At 40.7% G+C, this 17,566-nt stretch overlaps 1 protein-coding gene across 3 annotated transcripts in view; it reads right to left on the reverse strand.

Moving 5' to 3' along the window:
• The window catches only part of MARCHF1 (membrane associated ring-CH-type finger 1), an 87,075-nt gene that overhangs the window by 4,013 nt on the left and 65,496 nt on the right, over positions 1 to 17,566 (reverse strand). For all 3 annotated transcript variants that reach the window (XM_047092454.1, XM_047092456.1, XM_047092455.1), the window contains one exon: positions 8,957 to 9,104. In XM_047092454.1, coding sequence (XP_046948410.1) covers positions 8,957 to 9,104 — 148 coding nt within the window. The remainder of the gene's footprint in view (positions 1 to 8,956; positions 9,105 to 17,566) is intronic.

Below are 17,566 nucleotides of genomic sequence, written 5' to 3' on the forward strand. Positions count from 1 at the left end.
TTGTCATGCCAATCCTCCACGAATGGCCAGTACATTCTCAAGCAATCTCAACATAAGATTATTAAATTCTTCCAGGCCTCTTTTTTCTTAATTTTCTTCTTTATTTTTTAAAATTTACATCCAAATTGGCATATAGTGAAACAATGATTTCAGGAGTAGATTCCTTAATGCCCCTTACCCATTTAGCCCATCCCCCCTCCCACAACCCCTCCAGCAACCCTCTGTTTGTTCTCCATATCTAAGAGTCTCTTCTGTTTTGTTCCCCTTCCTGTTTTTATATTATTTATGTTTCCCTTCCCTTATGTTCATCTGTTTTGTCTCTTGTCCTCATATGAGTGAAGTCATGATTTTTGTCTTTCTCTAATTTCACTTAGCATAATACCCTTCAGTTGCATCCACGTAGTTGCAAATGGCAAGATTTCATGCTTTTTGATTGCCGAGTAATACTCCATTGTGTGTGTGTGTGTACATATATATACCACCTCTTCTTTATCCATTCATCCATCGATGGACATTTGGGCTCTTTCCATACTTTGGCTATTGTTGATAGTGCTGCTATAAACATGGGGGTGCATGTGTCCCTAAGAAACAGCACACCTGTATCTCATGGGTAAATGTCCAGGCCTCCTTTCTGTAAGGGCATGTGTATGATGCAGTACTGGAGGGCCAGCCAAACAACCAACATGCTAGTAGGTCTTCTGTGAAAGGCTTAAGGTGGTCTGTAGATTCGTCCTGGGTTATGGTATTGAAGATTTTGCATAGTAGAGTTTGATGAATGTGTGGTGCTACCAGAGCCACAGAAATCAGCCTACAATCTGTAGGGAAATTTATATTTAAAGAGCAAATAAAAGCACTCTAGACAAAGAAAAGCAAATGGGCCTTTCAGCTCATCACAGACTCTTGGGAATCTGAGTCTGTGCAAGATTTTTCTAGCAAGCCAGAGAGGAAAACTGGGGACTCTAGGTAAAGTTCTATAAATACTTGAATAAAAATAAAAATGAATGAAAGAATAAAATTTATAAATTGTTTTCTCACATAAAAAGGTCTTCCAGATAGTCCTCACTCTATTCTCCATTGGGGTTGGGTAAGTAGACATGGATTGGGACTATTTAAAGGCATTTCCCCTTCAGGAACCTGAGACTAGAATTTATTGATCAACAGGACCACTGCCACTGACCATCTCTTACCTTCTTTATAATCACTTTCTTCATCTTCACTCCCAGAAGGCCCTCCTTCCTGGCTAAGAAATACCCTGATCCCAAAGGATTCAAACTTTTATTCAATTTCTTTGCAGACCAGACCCCAAGAGGATGTTCCTTATTATGCTTCTCAAAGGCTGTTTTCCTGTGTAAAGTCCACACCCATTCTTAAGGGTCATGAGTTTTATTCCCAAGAATCAGTCACTCCAGTCTTTATATCTTCATCTGTCCTAATTCAGAGTGCTATTTCATTTCCTTCAGGTATTGACAGCCTGTTACCTGGTATTCTCTTTGGTCTCAGTTTCCTCATCTTTAGTAGCTTGTTCAAAAATACTCCCACTTGGCTCACGCCTCCCTGTAACCGTGTCCTTGGGTATCCACCCCCTTCCTCATTGACTCTGGCTGTGGCCACATGACTGGTTTGGGCCAACAGGACAATAGCAAATAGGGCACAACAGAAACTTCAAAAGTGTTCCCATTGTGTGTGTGGTTTACTCTCTTGCTACTTGTTTAAACACTGCACTTGCCATGGGAAGAAGACAGGGCCAACAGGTCCTATGTGACGAAAAACACAGCTCAGTTGTTTCTGTCATCCAACCAATTGCATGCCCGTTGCCAGGCATTTGGAGGAGGCCAGCCTTGATTATACAGCAGCCAGCCAATGTGCCAGCTGTTTGTAGACACATACGTGGATGCTGCAGAGAACAGCCAGCCAGGTCCTGGCCAGGAGGAATGCCCAACCGATCTGCAGAATTGGGAGTGAAATAAATGCTGTGGTTTCAAGTTAGTAAGTTTTGGGATAGTCTGTTATATAGCAAAAGGTAACTGATATATCAGTTAAAAATGGAGATATTGGTAGTATTTACCTCACAAGGTTGCTAGTGTGGGTTAAATGGGTAGTTCTTGACATAGAAAGTGCTATGTAAATACAAGTTATTTTTGCCATCTGGATGATTTAAATGCTACACACCTTTCGCTGATAGAGTTGTAGACTAAATGCAAAGCTTTCTGGTGCCTATGACTAAGACCTAACTTCAATGGGCTTCAACCTTTAGATGTCCCATCTGGACTCCAGGGCAATGAAAACCTCCACAACTAGGAGAGGAGAAAGTCCAGTTAGCTGCCAGCCAGGCCAATGGAATTAGAACTATACCTCCTCACTCTGGGCCTCTGGGCATCCTTCCCAATCGGTAATTCCCTTCATGGAGAAAAGCTCAGAAATCTCACTGTGTGTTGTTGGGAAACATTTATGCCAGACTTTCAGACCACAATGACAATGGTTTGTAAGCTGAGATGTATCCACTTTCAGACTCTTCCAGACTCATTTTCTAGCTATATTGTTTCTCTGAAAATGTTTCTTTTAATAGAACAGGGTCCCCAGCTCTCTCCACTGGAGAAACACATGCAGGGTCACCTGTAACATCTTGCTTCTTGTTCAATTAGGTAAACCACAGGCTCCTGGGAGGGTGTTCATAATAAAGCTGAAGATGAGGCAAATTGCTTACTTCCTCATCTTTAAAACAGTGATCCCTAAAATCTCTTCCTGCTTTTAAACTGGAATTCTCAAAGTATTCTGCATATCTTGTGTAGATCATGTAACTGGAGACACCTGGAGTGTGTCTAAAAAGGCTTTTAAAATCCCCAAACAGCAGAAGAGAACCTGTCTCATTTAACAGCTGCAGGGACAATATATATTTAGAAAAAGCATCTCATTGGTAAGTTGGGATATTTTTGGCTGGGTGCTTAGGTTATGCAGAGTTATGAAATGTGTTTGCGTAAGGGTGTGTGTGAATGATGGGGCTAAGGAGATGGTTTTCTCCTTTACTTTTGTCCTGGTTGCTTCTCTCCTGTTGCTTAAATCATTAAAAAAAAAAAAAAAAAAAAAAAAATCACACATTTGTAACATTTTCCTTAACTTGTTTTAACGGTGGTAGTCACTGTGAGTAAAGATAAAAATACAAAAATATATAAAAGTATGAGTATATATAAGAAATATATAAATATTGGGGCACCTGGGTGGCTCAGTCTAAGCGTTCAACTCTTGATTTCCACTCAGGTCATGATCTCCCGGTCCATGAGATGGAGCCCCATGGCTTGGCTCTTCTCTGACAGCATGGAGCCTGCTTGGGATTCTCTCTCTCTCCCTCTCTTTCTGCCTCTCCCCTGCTTACCTTCTCTCCTCTCTCTCAAAATAAATAAACATTAAAAAAAGGAATATATAAATATATATAAATTATACAAATATATATGTGTGGTATTTGTATAAACACGATGTTTCCATTTATCTGATGCAAGGTCAAGTTCATAGTACCTTTGAAAAATGTATCAGAAAGCACCTTTGAAGGGTATTCAGTCCAACTTCGTTTTTCAGATGAGGAATCTGAGCTTCAGAGTGACTATTTTATTCAGCGTAACTGGTCCGCGACCAAGGGCAGGACTAGAAGCCTGGGCTTCTGACACGTAGCTCAAGTCAGTGTTTATCATCTTTGGGTTATTAACAATAACAGTGCATACACTCACTTTAAAAAGGAATGCTTAAACAGCAGTGCTCAAATGGAAAATATATGGATTGCTGGGAAGTGATTTTTAACACCCACTCGAAGCAGATGTTAACAGCTAACGAGTATGGCACAGCCATCGTGCCTGTCTGCTGGGATCAGCCACAGCTGGCAACATTTTTTGAACCTCTACTCACATTAAATCCTCTCTGAATAATGAAGCATGGCCCCTGCCCTGGAGATGCTTAGAGGCTCACAAGTGGGGCAGGCATGAAAAAAAAAATTCGATTTGTTATGCTAGCCCCTTGTGGTGTACACATTTACATAGTTCTAGGGCGAGATTAAAATTTGCACCTGCCATATGATTTCACTTCTGTGTGGAATCTAAAACACAACAAGCAAAACAAACTGAAAACAGAAAATAGACTCTAGACTCATAGATACAGAGAACTGTGGTTGCCAGAGGGGAGGAGGTGGGAGAAAGGTGAAACAGACGAACGGAGGTATAAACCTCCAGTTATAAGTAAATCATGGGGTGAAAAGTACAGCATAGGGAACACAACCAGATTGCAACAGCTCAGTGTGGTGACAGATGGTGACCACACTCAACTACAGTGAGCATTTTGTAATGTATACAGTTGTCCAATCTCTATGTCGTACACCTGAAACTAATATTGTATATCAGCTATATACTTCAATAAAAAAATACTCTGCACCTACTGTCTCTCTAATAGTATAAATTGTTGTGTTTTCCTGGTCTGTATTTTTGTGTTTTGTTTTCAACACACAAACAGTATACTGAAACATTTTTCTAGAATATGTAAAGATAAGGCAGGAGGACGTTGTTCCCCCAAATTAGAGTTAGTAATGGGTGATTGCGTTAAAGTTTCGAGTACCAAGTCTTTGATTTTTTTTTCTTTTTTGTCATTAAAGGCAACAGAGAGAGAAGAGAGAGAGCTATCTGTGGCACCAGGCTTATTTAATCTAAAAGAACAACCATTAAAAACACATGAAGGATTTTTTTTTTTCCCTTTCAGTATTGTTATTACAGTTCAAAGAATTTTGCTGTTTTACATTCAACCTCAGTTCGGGTTGAAGAAGGACAATTTGTTCCTCTTCCAATATTTTTGAAGGTTTTCGAAATGGATTTAAAATATTTTGACTTTTAAATTTTGCAGTTTTTTCAGACGTTAAAAGTAAATTCAGGCTCAGCACTCACAGTCCCAATGCCAAAGGGAGATTAAAATAATAACAACTCATACAGATGCCCACACTACCTACAAATGTGTACTTTGGGAAGTCAGGCTTTAAATACAATCTGAACATAAGTACAGATGGTACCCTTTGCAAAAGTCACTATAGTTTCCATCTGAAATTATCCAAGTTAGGTAGGAACTGTCCCACTGGCAAGTGGGTCTGTAGGAAGTCATGGATATGGTTTCCTGATGAATATCTTGCTGCCTAATTCAGAAGCTCTGAACACCAAAGATAAAAGTCATCTCATTTCCACTTGCTCTTAAGAAACTGAAAATAATTTTTAAAAGTATACAGTAGAAAGCTGACCTGACCATGGACCATGTATACATATATATATATATATATATATATATGTCCTTCGATTATCATTCAGTATTTTCTTTTTGAAATCTGAGGGACCTGAGTGATAATTCATTTGGGAGACTCTGGCCTGAAATCCTGCATCCACCCAGAACTGAGGTGGGGGGCAGGCATTTTGAAGAAAAGTTCTACAAGAAACATGAAAGGTAGGAAAGTGTGAGCATGGGGTATGAGGCACTCACACTTCATCATTCCTTCTACAACTGGGCAACTTTCCAGGTCCCTGACACAGTACTCAGCCCCAGGGATATATGCTGGAGAGCGATCTGTCCTTCCCTGAGCTCAGAGTCTATTGGTGCCAGGAGACTTACAATTAAATGAGCAATTACAATAGTATGTGGTAAGTTTCCTGGTACAGCAGAGCTTCTCATCATGTCTGCAAATACCATGACATAGGGGATAATTAAATCTAAACCTCTGGGGATAAAACTCAGGCTTTGTAGGGTACAGAAACTCCACAGGTAATTCAAATATGCAATCAAAATGGAGTAAGCGGTTAAGTGCAGGATGCTAGGTAAGCACGTTTCTCAATGCTTGGCATCAGAATCACCTGTTGGCTTCTTAAGCACAGCCCTACTGGGCTCTGTCCTCAGAATTTCTGGTCCATAGGTCTGGGGTGCAGAGAGGCCAAGAATTTGCATTTCTAACAACTGCCCAGGTGCTGTTAATGCTATCAGTCCCAGGAACCATTTTGAGAACCACTATGGTAGTAACAATTGTTCTAGCTCAGGTTGCTGAACCAGGTGTCCCAGAGGAAGTGATATTTAAGGCAACCTGCAAAGGCTGAGTGGGAGTTGAGCGGTGTGAGAACACAGAACAGTGTTTGAATGTGTGGTGGACAGAAGCTGGAGGAAGGTTTCATGTAGAGGGAAAAGCTGAGCAAAGGTCTAGAGCCCCATTTGTGGGGCTGAACGAATGTTCAGAAAAATTGGCTACAACCAGGTCATGGTGGGGGCAGGGAAGGGGGCAATTTAGTCACATTAAAGAGTTTGGGATATATTTTAAGAGTAATGGCTAAGTAGGGATAGGATGTGATCAGATGTGTGTTTTGTAAATTTGCAAAGAATACCTTATTGGGCATGGGTTAAAGGTGGGCAGAACTGGAGAAGGTCTAGTAAAGATGCTGTTGCAGTGTTCAAGTAAAAGGATAGTTTGCACAAGGATGAGGGCAGTCAGGAAAGAGAGACAGGGACAGATTCCAGAGACCAATGAGGCAGAATAATAGGATTTGGTGATTGACTGAAGGCAGAAGTTGGGGAGAGGGAGAGGAGAAATGACAGTCCAAATGGATTTGGCAACAGGTGTTTGTAGTAATGCCTTTCCCACAGGTGTTAGGGTGGACAGCGGTAGTAGATTAAAAGTGTGGACACATTGAGTTTGGGGTGCTTGGAAGACCTTTAAATGGAGACGTTCAGGAGGTCGATGCCTGATCTGGAGTGCAGTATGAGCTGGAGATAAATTTGGAGCTTGGTTCTCAGCATAGAAATGACAACTGAAGGCATAAGGGTATCCAGGAGCACTGGAGAATGAGCAGGCAGAGTGAGATAAATGGAAGGAAGCTTGGGGCCAAGGGTTTCTTGGGTGCTGGAGACTTTGGTTGGCTGAAGTTGAGATAGTCCTGTTCATTGTAGGAGAAATGATCACTGTTCACTCACTTGTCTCAGAAGTGGGATTGAGTAAATGAATGTAAGGGAGAGGTTCTAGACTGTCTGTATATGGGTGACACAAGATTGCTTCTTCTCATTTTGTCCAGGACAGGTGCTCATAATCTTCCTTCCCTCTCATGTGGCCAGAGGAGAACAGGAGGAGCCCTGCTGGTATGGTGACCGCTGGGAGAAGGCAGGGCTACAGTGGGGCCGATCTATGATTCTCAAACATTGAACTCTAAATCAGACATCTACAACTACTTATCCCTGGCTGTCAGGGCTGCCCTTGATCGCTAGGAAAACACTTGAGTCTGAAGATCTTATACCGGGGTGTGCTAAGGTGAGGGTGGTGGTGGGGTGCCTCGCTGTTGTTCTATACATACATGACTGCTGTGTGTGGCACACTTTCTGTTACTTAGCTTGGGCCCGTACCTGTAAGTATAGGGGGCGTGGGTTAAAAAAAAAAAAAAAAAAAGAAAAAGTCCTATCCTCAGGAAACTTATTCCAGGGATGTAACAGGCATTTTTAAAAATCCAGTATCTCAGGAGTAATGCATAATGTAGTTGTAAACAGTCTAGTCTGGTATACACTGTAAATATCACTGTCATATGGAACTGAAACACAAACACAACGTGCCCCGACCCGTTTTCCTAGCCACCACATCGCCGCGCAGCAGGCGGGTCCTCACAGTCCCTTCCTCCCCAGACGCTTCTCCAGCGCCCAGAGCTCGCGCTGGTGCTCCCTGCTGCCACCGAGCGGGCAAGCGTGAGAATGGCTCATTGCTCCTGCTGTTACGAACTCAAAGAAAGGCAGAAATAACAGAACTTTTCCTTTTAATATTCTTTTCCTTCTTCTTTCTTTCCCTCACTTCCTCTCCCTAACTTCCTGTCACCTTTTTATTTCTTTCAGTTTCTTTTTTTGAGGGAAGCAATAGGCATTTTTGAGAATACTACAAACTTAGTGTTATCATCTGAACAATTTCTCTTTTTAAATTCACCAGTGGCTTAATATTGTGTGTTTGTTTGTTTGTTTTTTTCAAGGGTTGATGGTGGGGGTGGTTCTGGGAATATTTCTCATTGTTTTACCAGCTATGATTTATGCCATATGCGGAAACTGGTAGAGCCTGATGAGAAATGGAGCTGAGTACATTCAGAAGTGAAAATAAACAGTCTATTTTTTATTCTGCTTTAAATGACCTATCTTTTTCAGATCCTAGAATCTGCCTTAATGATTTTTTAAACAGCTTTCTTTGTAGGCTTGACACCACCCTTCACAATTAAACTCAGTATGGCTAAAATTTCAAACCATAGTGCTAATCTACTCCTATCAAATTATATGGTACTAATTAATAAGGTGTAACACATTTCTCTAGTAGAGTATTGTCTTATTCATGGTTAAAAAGAAGCAATGACTATAGTGAATTAAACTAAATGAAAAAACTTCCACTTTCACAACTGTTTGCTTTTTCACATCAGGCAGAACATGCTTTTAAAAAAAAATTTTTTTTAATGTTTATTCATTTTTGAGAGAGAGAGTGCAAGCAGGGGTGGGGCAGAGAGAGAGGGAGACACAGAATCTGAAGCAGGCTCCAGGATCTGAGCTGTCAGCACAGAGTCTGATGTGGGGCTTGAACTCACAAGCCATGAGTGAGTTCATGACCTGAGCTGAAGTCAGACACTTAACAACTGAGCCACCCAGGCTCCCTAGGCAGAACATGATTCTTAATCAGTTCCTGAAAAGCCTGAAGTGATGCATGACATCTATATGTTTCTCTCTACCAATGTTTATATGGACTTGATAAATTTCATACCTCAGCGTGGGACCCTAGGCATTCAATCAGAGTATTTATAACATAACTGGAGATGACTTAATTGCCAGTACTGGTTTTTGCTAGCTTATCACACATGAAGACCTAACAGGGGAAATAGCTTCCCTACCCACCTCTGATGTCATCAGAGAAACCAATAGGAGGAAAAAAGAAGAGACATGCTCTTACCATTATCATTGCCTTGCTTGATTTCTTCCGCTGTCCGATCTATTAATACATACAAAGACCAAACCACACAGGTGATCGCGATTACGTGGAATGTGACAGAGCAGAATATTTTCCTCCTTTCGCTGGTGGTCATCTGTAGTTTCTCCCACTGCAATTGTAAATGAATCACTTACAATACTGAATTTCTGACTAGGAAACTTGGCCCCCCATTTATATGCCAGACACTGACCATGAATGGAGGAGAAACATAAGATATCTACAATTTCAGATGACACGACAACATTCAAATACATCTTTGTGTTGGGAAAGATACGAGATCATAACCCCTGGAGTTATATATAACTTAAATATATATTAAAATGAAAACAAATATTTTCCTAAACAAATTAAATCAAGTAATTTCTGTTTTGCTGGCCTGAAGTTTTCTTGTCTATAACACGGATGGGATAGTTTTACGGCTGTACAATTTTTGGAAAACATTTCCTTCAGGTTTCTGCATATCTCCCTCCTTTGTGGTACTAGATTATAAGTAGTAATAAGTAATCTCTTCTCAGATTAACACATAACCGGATATAGTGTTGCATTCTTGAACGTATGTACATTAACAGGTACTTGAACGGCCGAATGGTATCTGTGAAGGTCAACATCTGTTCACAGCCCTTTTCCGAGAGAACACATTTTATCATCTGGGCAATGGGAGAGAATCCGAGGAAGGCCCTTCAAGCACAATCTTGATTTTCTGCTACCACTACCGTCAAAATCACTGGCCCTTAGGCACACTCCTCAGGAAGTTGAGGGCTGATCCCTCTTGGGGGAGGAAGAGGACCACAATTTTTACTGTAGTAAGTTCAGGTTTGTATGAGGAAACATGTCCATTATTTACTTTGGAGAAACAGACTCAAAATTTTAATGCCTTGACGGTTACAGTATGACTTCATTTTTGTGTTAGGAATTGTGCCTTTATTTTCGCTGCACCATTTCTAAAGGGAAATCAAATCGCTGTGATTTTTGTCACATCGATGTGCCAAACTTTGAAGAATCCGTGATTTCTTTTCCCCATTCTTATTATGCTCTTGCTAAAGCAAACTCTTTAGAACTTCAGAAGACCCCCATTCCTTTCCCACTCATCCCCACGTCCTCAGTTGAAAACAAGAGGGCATATTTTCATGCTCTGTAAGTCCTGACTCTGCCACCAGCTTGGAGACAGAGGTAAAGTTGCTTAACCTCTCTGAGCCAATCGCTTCATCTCTGTAAGATATAGATTGTGGCAGAGACTGTAACAGAGAGGTATGGGGAGAGGAACCTTCTTTTCTTCCTTTATTAACAGACTAATTCTGTGAGCATTGGCATTGTGCCCAGCTAAAAGCTGCCTTCCAACCTTCCCTGACAGAGGTGGACAATGACTGGTTTCCATCAATGACATGAGATGACTATCTACTGGGATATTGAGTTCTTGTCTTCCTGGCACAGGAACTTCCCCTTCTTCCTTTCCTTCAGTTTTTCTTTTTTGCTACCTGGAATTCATAATTAATGGTAGGAGTCCCAACAGCTCCTTGCAAGCTCCAGGGAAAGTCTTGAGAATTGGAGAGACCCCAGCCTGATGAGCAACAGCTCCTCTCTGGATGCCCACTTTATATGCAGGGAAAATAAAGCCCTGTCTGATTAAGCCACTGTTTCTCAGAACTCTGCTACTTGCTGTCAAATGCAACACCTGATAGAAGAGTTAAAGCGATACTTCCTAACGTGCCTTCCATTCTGACAATTAAGATCCTATAATTTCATTTGTAAGAAAGCACAATACTTAACATCTGGTCATGATGCGCCAGAAAGCTTTGTAAACACTTTAGAGAAATAAATGTTATATTTCCAAACACCATCCATTCCTCTCCTACTGGCTAGTCATCACGCAGTTTTCCTTTTAAAGGGTCTGTTAGAACCAATGAAAAATTCACACTTCATCTTGTACTTTCTTTTTTGATTAAACTGTATTTTATATATTATATCAAACAAATAATGGAGAAATCTTGGTAATGCGGCTATGGGAGAACCAGATGCTTCAGTCTAGGCTCTACGTGTAATTAATCAACACTGAACTGAGAAGGTTTTCATATGTGTATCTTGGCTTTTATCTAAACTTCATACAATCTCTGTGAAAGACTGATGTTTAAAAATCTGTTTTGTCATTGATTTACTGTCACGTTAATCTGAATAACCTGTCTCATTGTAAAACAGAATATTATCATTTGGCAATAGCATTTCGTGATTTAAGGACCGTTGTGAATTATCTTTATATCCAGTATGACCAAATAAAAACTGCCGGGTGGTGCAGAAAGGCAGCTTTACACGTTCACATTTCCTAAATGTTCCAAGTGGATGAAAACATGTTCAGTAACAAAATATCCCTACCAAATCAACCGTCACTTGTAAAACTGGCTTAAAAAAGAACCTTAAGAATTGTGTCTTCTTAAGTCTAAGGAGCATTTTGATGAGGTGGCTGAGAACACATTCTTCAAATTTAATGAGCCTCAAATAAAAAAAAAAAATATGAGTGGGGCTGACAAGGATGGACCAACTCATTTGTAAAGATTCCTTCTGGTTCCAGACAATAGAAGGTCTGAAGTTGTCACTTCCTAATCTCAGTAGCATTTTAAGGAGAAGTCAAGTGTAAAGGGACCATCAAACTTCCCTGCTTTCCTTTATAAATTCTTACAGGGACTATTCTGGAATTCATGAGACATCACAATGCAATACCACAGTGGTAAATTGGTAAATGCAATTGGTGAATGCAATACCACAGTGCCCTCTTTCTAATAATTACATTATTGCACACAATATTCAGCACTGAGCATTAACAGAAATCAGTGTATTTTGTAAAACGTTCACCCGTATTCTTGTGTTTTCAGGTTTATATATAAAGTTTGAATACATTTTGTAAGGCTTTACAATGAGGAATGGATTGAAAGGCAAGGATAGAAATCTTTTAACAAAGCTGTCATGAGGGGCACCTGGGTGGCTCAGTGGGTTGAGTGGCCGACTTTGGCCCAGGTCATGATCTCACGGTTTGTGAGTTCAAACTCCGCATGGGACTCTCTGCTGTCAGTGCAGAGCCCCCTTTGGATCCTCTGTCCACCCCCCCGCCCCTCCCTGCGCATGATCTGTCTCTCTCAAAAATAAACATTAAAAAAAAAAAAAACAAAAACCAAAGCTATCATGAAAGGGCTCTAACTTAATATTTGGGATGCTGAAATTGAGTATCAGTTCACAAAATATTTTGTTACAGGAAAACGATAATCTGTAGGAATGCACACAGCATTTTCGCCCCCCCCCCATCCACTTGTACAAAATAATGTGTGCTGATGCCCATCAGACCCCAGTCCGATGTTTACCACCGGGACCTCTCTGAAGGGGGATATCAGAGAGGAGAGCTGCCCCCCCCCCCCCGTCAGTGTGGCCCCTGCTCAGCAGCAGTGTGGTGTCAGCATCACCTGGGTGTTTGTTTGGGATGCAAATTCTCATGCACCACTTCTGAGACATCTCTGCGTTGGCCTTGCCCAAAGGCACACAGAAAATACTAACGTCTGGCCCGTCATTGATGACACACAGCTCTCTGCCCGGGGAACAACCTCACCTTTGTCTTACTACCAGCAGGGACAGCAGGGTCACTGCCATTCCTCTCTAGATTATTCAGGCCTGTGTCACATATCCATCTACAAATCCCTCAGTTTTAAGACGACACATGTCTCTCCAAGGAGACTCAAGGAAGCTGGTGGAAATAAGTCAGCAGCTCCCTTTCCCTTCCTTGAGGGACAAGGGTCAGTGATACACCACAGCACACCGTCCAGCTGTCTATGACTCTTTGCACCACCAACCCCCCTGTCCATCCCCGGTCAGTCGCTCAGTCCTCTTTTACACTTCCAAAATGAGGGATTAGCTAATGTTGGCAAAACCAGTGTGGCAAAATCTTAGCACCTCCTACGTGGGTGGTCTTGGACCTTGCTGTCTTTGGATCTCTAGGTCTTTGGTACCTGCTTTATTGCTCTTGGCCTTTGGTCCCTTATGGAAACCCCTCAACAATGGAAAGAATTGAGGAGAATTCTGTTATTCACTTAGAATTATACAACTAGATTTTTTTCTGAGGACTTCTGAATTGGAGTATAAATTGATGCATTTATACTCACATTGTTTCTGTGAAATGTTCCATTTGTGCTGGCTGAATCAAACTGTGAAGGTTTTCTAGTTTAAGTCACTTGTATTCTTATTCTGTCCTAACATATAAATTAAAAAGTACCATCCAATAAGAATGCTTTTGTAAATCTTTGTATCAGAGAAGAATAGAGGACGCTTATTTGCACACTATCAAAATACACGGGCTAAGGAATGCTTTATCAAATCCATTTCTTTTTCTTCCTTGACATAGTTTCCACTACATTTTCTAATTTTCTTAACAGCCATTGAAACTGGATTATCAGCAAAACTACAGAATGATGGAGCAAATAACTACCACCAGGTGGCGCCAGGCCCAAACTGTACTAGTACCGAGAACAGGGCCTTCCAGCCCACTGGTAGAGCCAGATCCAGGAGCTCCCAGCCAGCCAGCTGAGCAAGCTCTTCCTGGATATTTCAACAACCCGCATAAATGCAAAACCACACTTAACTGTCACTCCCTGTCAGAGCACTTAAAATTTTCCGAACCGACTTACATAGTAGAGTTTTACTTCATGTGAGTAAAAATAATATCCGGGGCGTCTAAAGTTTACTACATTATCTATATGCTTTAGTAAGATATATTGTGCCAGAGATAGTAAGTAAACGTTCTGAGGCTTATAATATTGGTGAAGTTTCTAGAGGGTCCACTGGTATGGGGCTGTGGTTCCTTCTTTCTTTTTTTTTTTTTTTTTTTTTTTTAATTGAAGAATAGTTGACCCACAATGTTAGGTTAGTTCCAAGTGTGCAACGTAGTGATTAACAAGTCCGTATGGTACCCTACGCTCACCACAAGTGTAGCTACCATCTGTCACCATACAACACAATTATGACGCCATTGACTATATGCCCTATGCTGTACTTTTTATTCCTGTGACTTAGTCATTCCATAACTAAAAGCCTGTACATTCCACTCCCCTTCACCTATTTGCCCATCCCCTACCTTCTCCCTGGCGACCCTTTTCCCTCTTCTCTGTATTTATGAATCCGTTTCCTGGGGCAGTGATTTTCTTTTCTTTTCTTTTCTTTTCTTTTCTTTTCTTTTCTTTTCTTTTCTTTTCTTTTCTTTTTTTTCTTTTCTTTTCTTCTTTTCTTTTTTTTAATGTTTATTATTTATTTTGAGAAGAGAGAGAGTGCAAGTGGAGAAGAGGCAGAGAGAGGGAGAGAATCCCAAGCAAGCTCTTCACTGTCAACTCAGAGCAGAGCCTGATGCAGGGCTCTAACCCAACCGTGAGATCATGACCTGAGCCTAAATCAAGAGTGGCATGCTTAATCAACCCAGCCACCCAGGCGCCCCTGGGGCAGTGGTTCTTAAAGAGTGTTCCCCAGAAGCAGCATCAACTTGGTTCTTGTTTAGTGTTCAACTAAACATGGAGGCCGTGGGGCTGAGATGGCTTTAATGCCAACAGAGCCTACCTAAGCAAACCAAAATCTAAGCCTATAAATGCCTGAAGGTTCGGAAATGGAAACCTAAGGATAAACCAATCACAGTCAACTAGGCTTTGAGCTACAGCCAATCAAATTATTTCCATTCTTCCTTCCCGCCCTTTCTCCGTATAGTCTCTCCGCTGGATCCTGTGGGTAAAGAGCTCCTAACACTTCTGGTTTTGTACTGCCGGATTCAAACTGAGTTTTGCTCACATGAACTCTTACAAATTTTAATATGCCTGAATTGAGTTTTAACACTAGAAATGCAATATTTTGTGCCTAACACCAGACTTACTGAATCAGAAGCTCTGGAGGTGGGGTCCTACAACCATGTTTTAACTAGCTCTCAGGTGATTCTGATGCAAGGTAGACTTTGAGCACCACCCGTCTAATGACACTTGGCAGAGTTGTATGGTGACCTCAATGATGCCTACACTAGAAGTAGCACTTGTCACTCCCTGTCATAAACTGATTAGTAGTTCAGGGAAGGAAAATCAACAAACCAGGTTGGTTACTTGGCTGTGATATAAGTATTTCAGGTTGAATGAAAAAAATCACATCAGTGAATCTGTTTGAAATAAAATAAAATCATTTGTCATTAGCTCATTAATTACTAAACAAACCATTTTGCTTTTTATTTTAATTTTCAAATTAGTGTTTAGGTACATGAAAACATATTAAAACTAATAAAACGAAAACATATTAAAACTAATTTCATTAGTTATAATTCAAATACTTTGGGAGAGAACCAAACAAAAGACTCTTTACATCTATAAGGCCTAACTCTTGAGAACTTAATTAATTCCCAAATTCACAGACATGCCTTGGTAAATAATTTCTTTCTTAAAAATGGATTGGAGAACCCTGGAGGAAAACTGTGACCTCTTCAGGCTTTTATTTATTTATTTTTTAAATGTTTACTTATTTATTTTTGAGAGAGAAAGAGTCAAAGAGAAAGAGAGAGAGAGGGAGAGGGAGAGAGAATCCCAAGCAGGCTCTACACTGTCATTGTAGAGCCCGACATGGGGCTCAATCCCACAAACCATGAGATCATGACCTGAGCCAAAATCAAGAGCCAGACTCTTAACCGACTGAACCACTTCTTCAGGCTTTTAGTGATATTTACCACAAACCTGATGAAAGGTAGGAAACAAGAAAGCCAGGTTGAGATGTGGACGGTGGGTAGTTAAGCTCACTGATTAGTTAAGGTGCTTATTATCTGACACAAGTCAGAAAGTGTACATGATTCAAGCTGGTACATGATTCAAACTGTGTACATAGATCTCCTGGCTTTCTTAGTGGGAGCCCAGATCTAAAATGTTATATCCAGAAATTCTCTGTGCAACTGCTATAATCTGAAATCAGCCTCCCCACTCGTCGCCCAGTTCTCTCTTCCACTTTTGGTCCACTGATACTAATTATTTAACATCTTTCATGCAAGGTCCAATGTGAAGGGGCATTCTATACTTTTGACTGAATGCAGCTCCTTTGTTTCTCTTGACAACAGGACAGAAGGAGATGATCTTGCACTGCAAGAAGGGTTAGGATCTATATCCAAAAAAATTGTGAGCGCAAATACTGAGGTATGGGCCGTGTGTCCAGATGAACCTTCAAATCTCCACTCGAAATATACAGCATGAACAGCTACCTTCTGGGGGTCATTTGAGCATGTGGTGATTTAAAGTTGGGGAAAACAGTCATAGATACTCAGCTTAGGTAAAAATAATGCTGCAGGTAATTGGCCAGTCTTACTGAGACACGGTTTACACATTTTCCCACAAAGAGGAGGAACACTTGGGAACCTGGAATCAATGGCTACATCCTGCTACTGCTCGGTCGGTCTCCTTCGGCATTTAGAGTTACTAACTAATGGGCACTACCTGAACATGGAGGGAAGTAAGAATAAAAATTGTTCAGTTCTGGGAATCTTTTATAATTAGAAGTAGTTTTCAGACTTGGCTGTGTAACAGAATCCCCTGGGGAGCTAGCTCCCAATATGCATACCCAGGCCTGGCTGAATCCAACACTGAGGAATGAGCTGTGCAATTTCACAATGTACTCTGTGTCTTCGATTCAAGGTGTACTTGTTAAAAATAAGGGCTCTGGGTTCAAATCCTGACTCTACCACTAAATGCTGTGTGATCGTGGGTGAGTTATTTCAATTTTCTGTCTTTCCATTTCCTTACCTATAAATCATGATAAGAATAGTACCTACTTTACAGGGTCAAGTTGAAGTGAGTTAACGCACATAAGTGCAGAGCAGTTCCATGTACTTAAAAAAGAATTCAATAAAGTTAGTGGCTACCCTAGCTTGGAACTTGCAGCACTGTATCCAATTAAACTTCAATTGTCTTTATCTTCTAGAGTGATGCTTCTTGTTGACAGCTGATCACCGAAGGATGAAGGAAGGATGAGCTGGGGTTTGTTCATACACAATTAAGGCAGCCAAAGCCACCCATCTCCATCTACTTTCCAAGTTCAAATAGATTTTTTTCTGAATACTGAGTCTCATAGCAGGGAAATACAGTCTGTTTTTGTTAACTATTTGTACAAAGAAGGGCAAGTGGGTAATTTACTCTGCATAAACTAGGTAGAATCATATAAAAGGCTGCATGATGAGAGCTTCTTTTCTGTTAGGATTGGAAAAAATATATCACAGGTTGCAATATATGCGCCCGTACGTTTTCATTCTTTTTTGTTTGGAAATTCAATTCAAAATGTTATGTTAAGACTTCCCAAAGAAATACTATTTTGGGTGACAGTTTTTATAAAAGGTTGAAGAGACTCAAACATCCCAAATAAAAAAGCATTAATGTGGGTGTGTGGATTATAATGATGTCTTTCTTGAGGAATGGAGAACATGAAAGCCAGCCTAATAGGAGACATCCAGAAACCCGGCCCAGGGCTGCCATTCTTTCTTAGTGATTGCACAACCTAAGAAGTTACCTGAGAATGGATAAGTGAAAGAAATAGCTCATT

Source organism: Lynx rufus, unplaced genomic scaffold, assembly GCF_022079265.1.
Source record: "Lynx rufus isolate CCGP_SWC_20201006 ecotype Redwood Valley unplaced genomic scaffold, mLynRuf1.p SCAF_3, whole genome shotgun sequence".
Classification (NCBI taxonomy): Eukaryota; Metazoa; Chordata; class Mammalia; order Carnivora; family Felidae; genus Lynx; species Lynx rufus.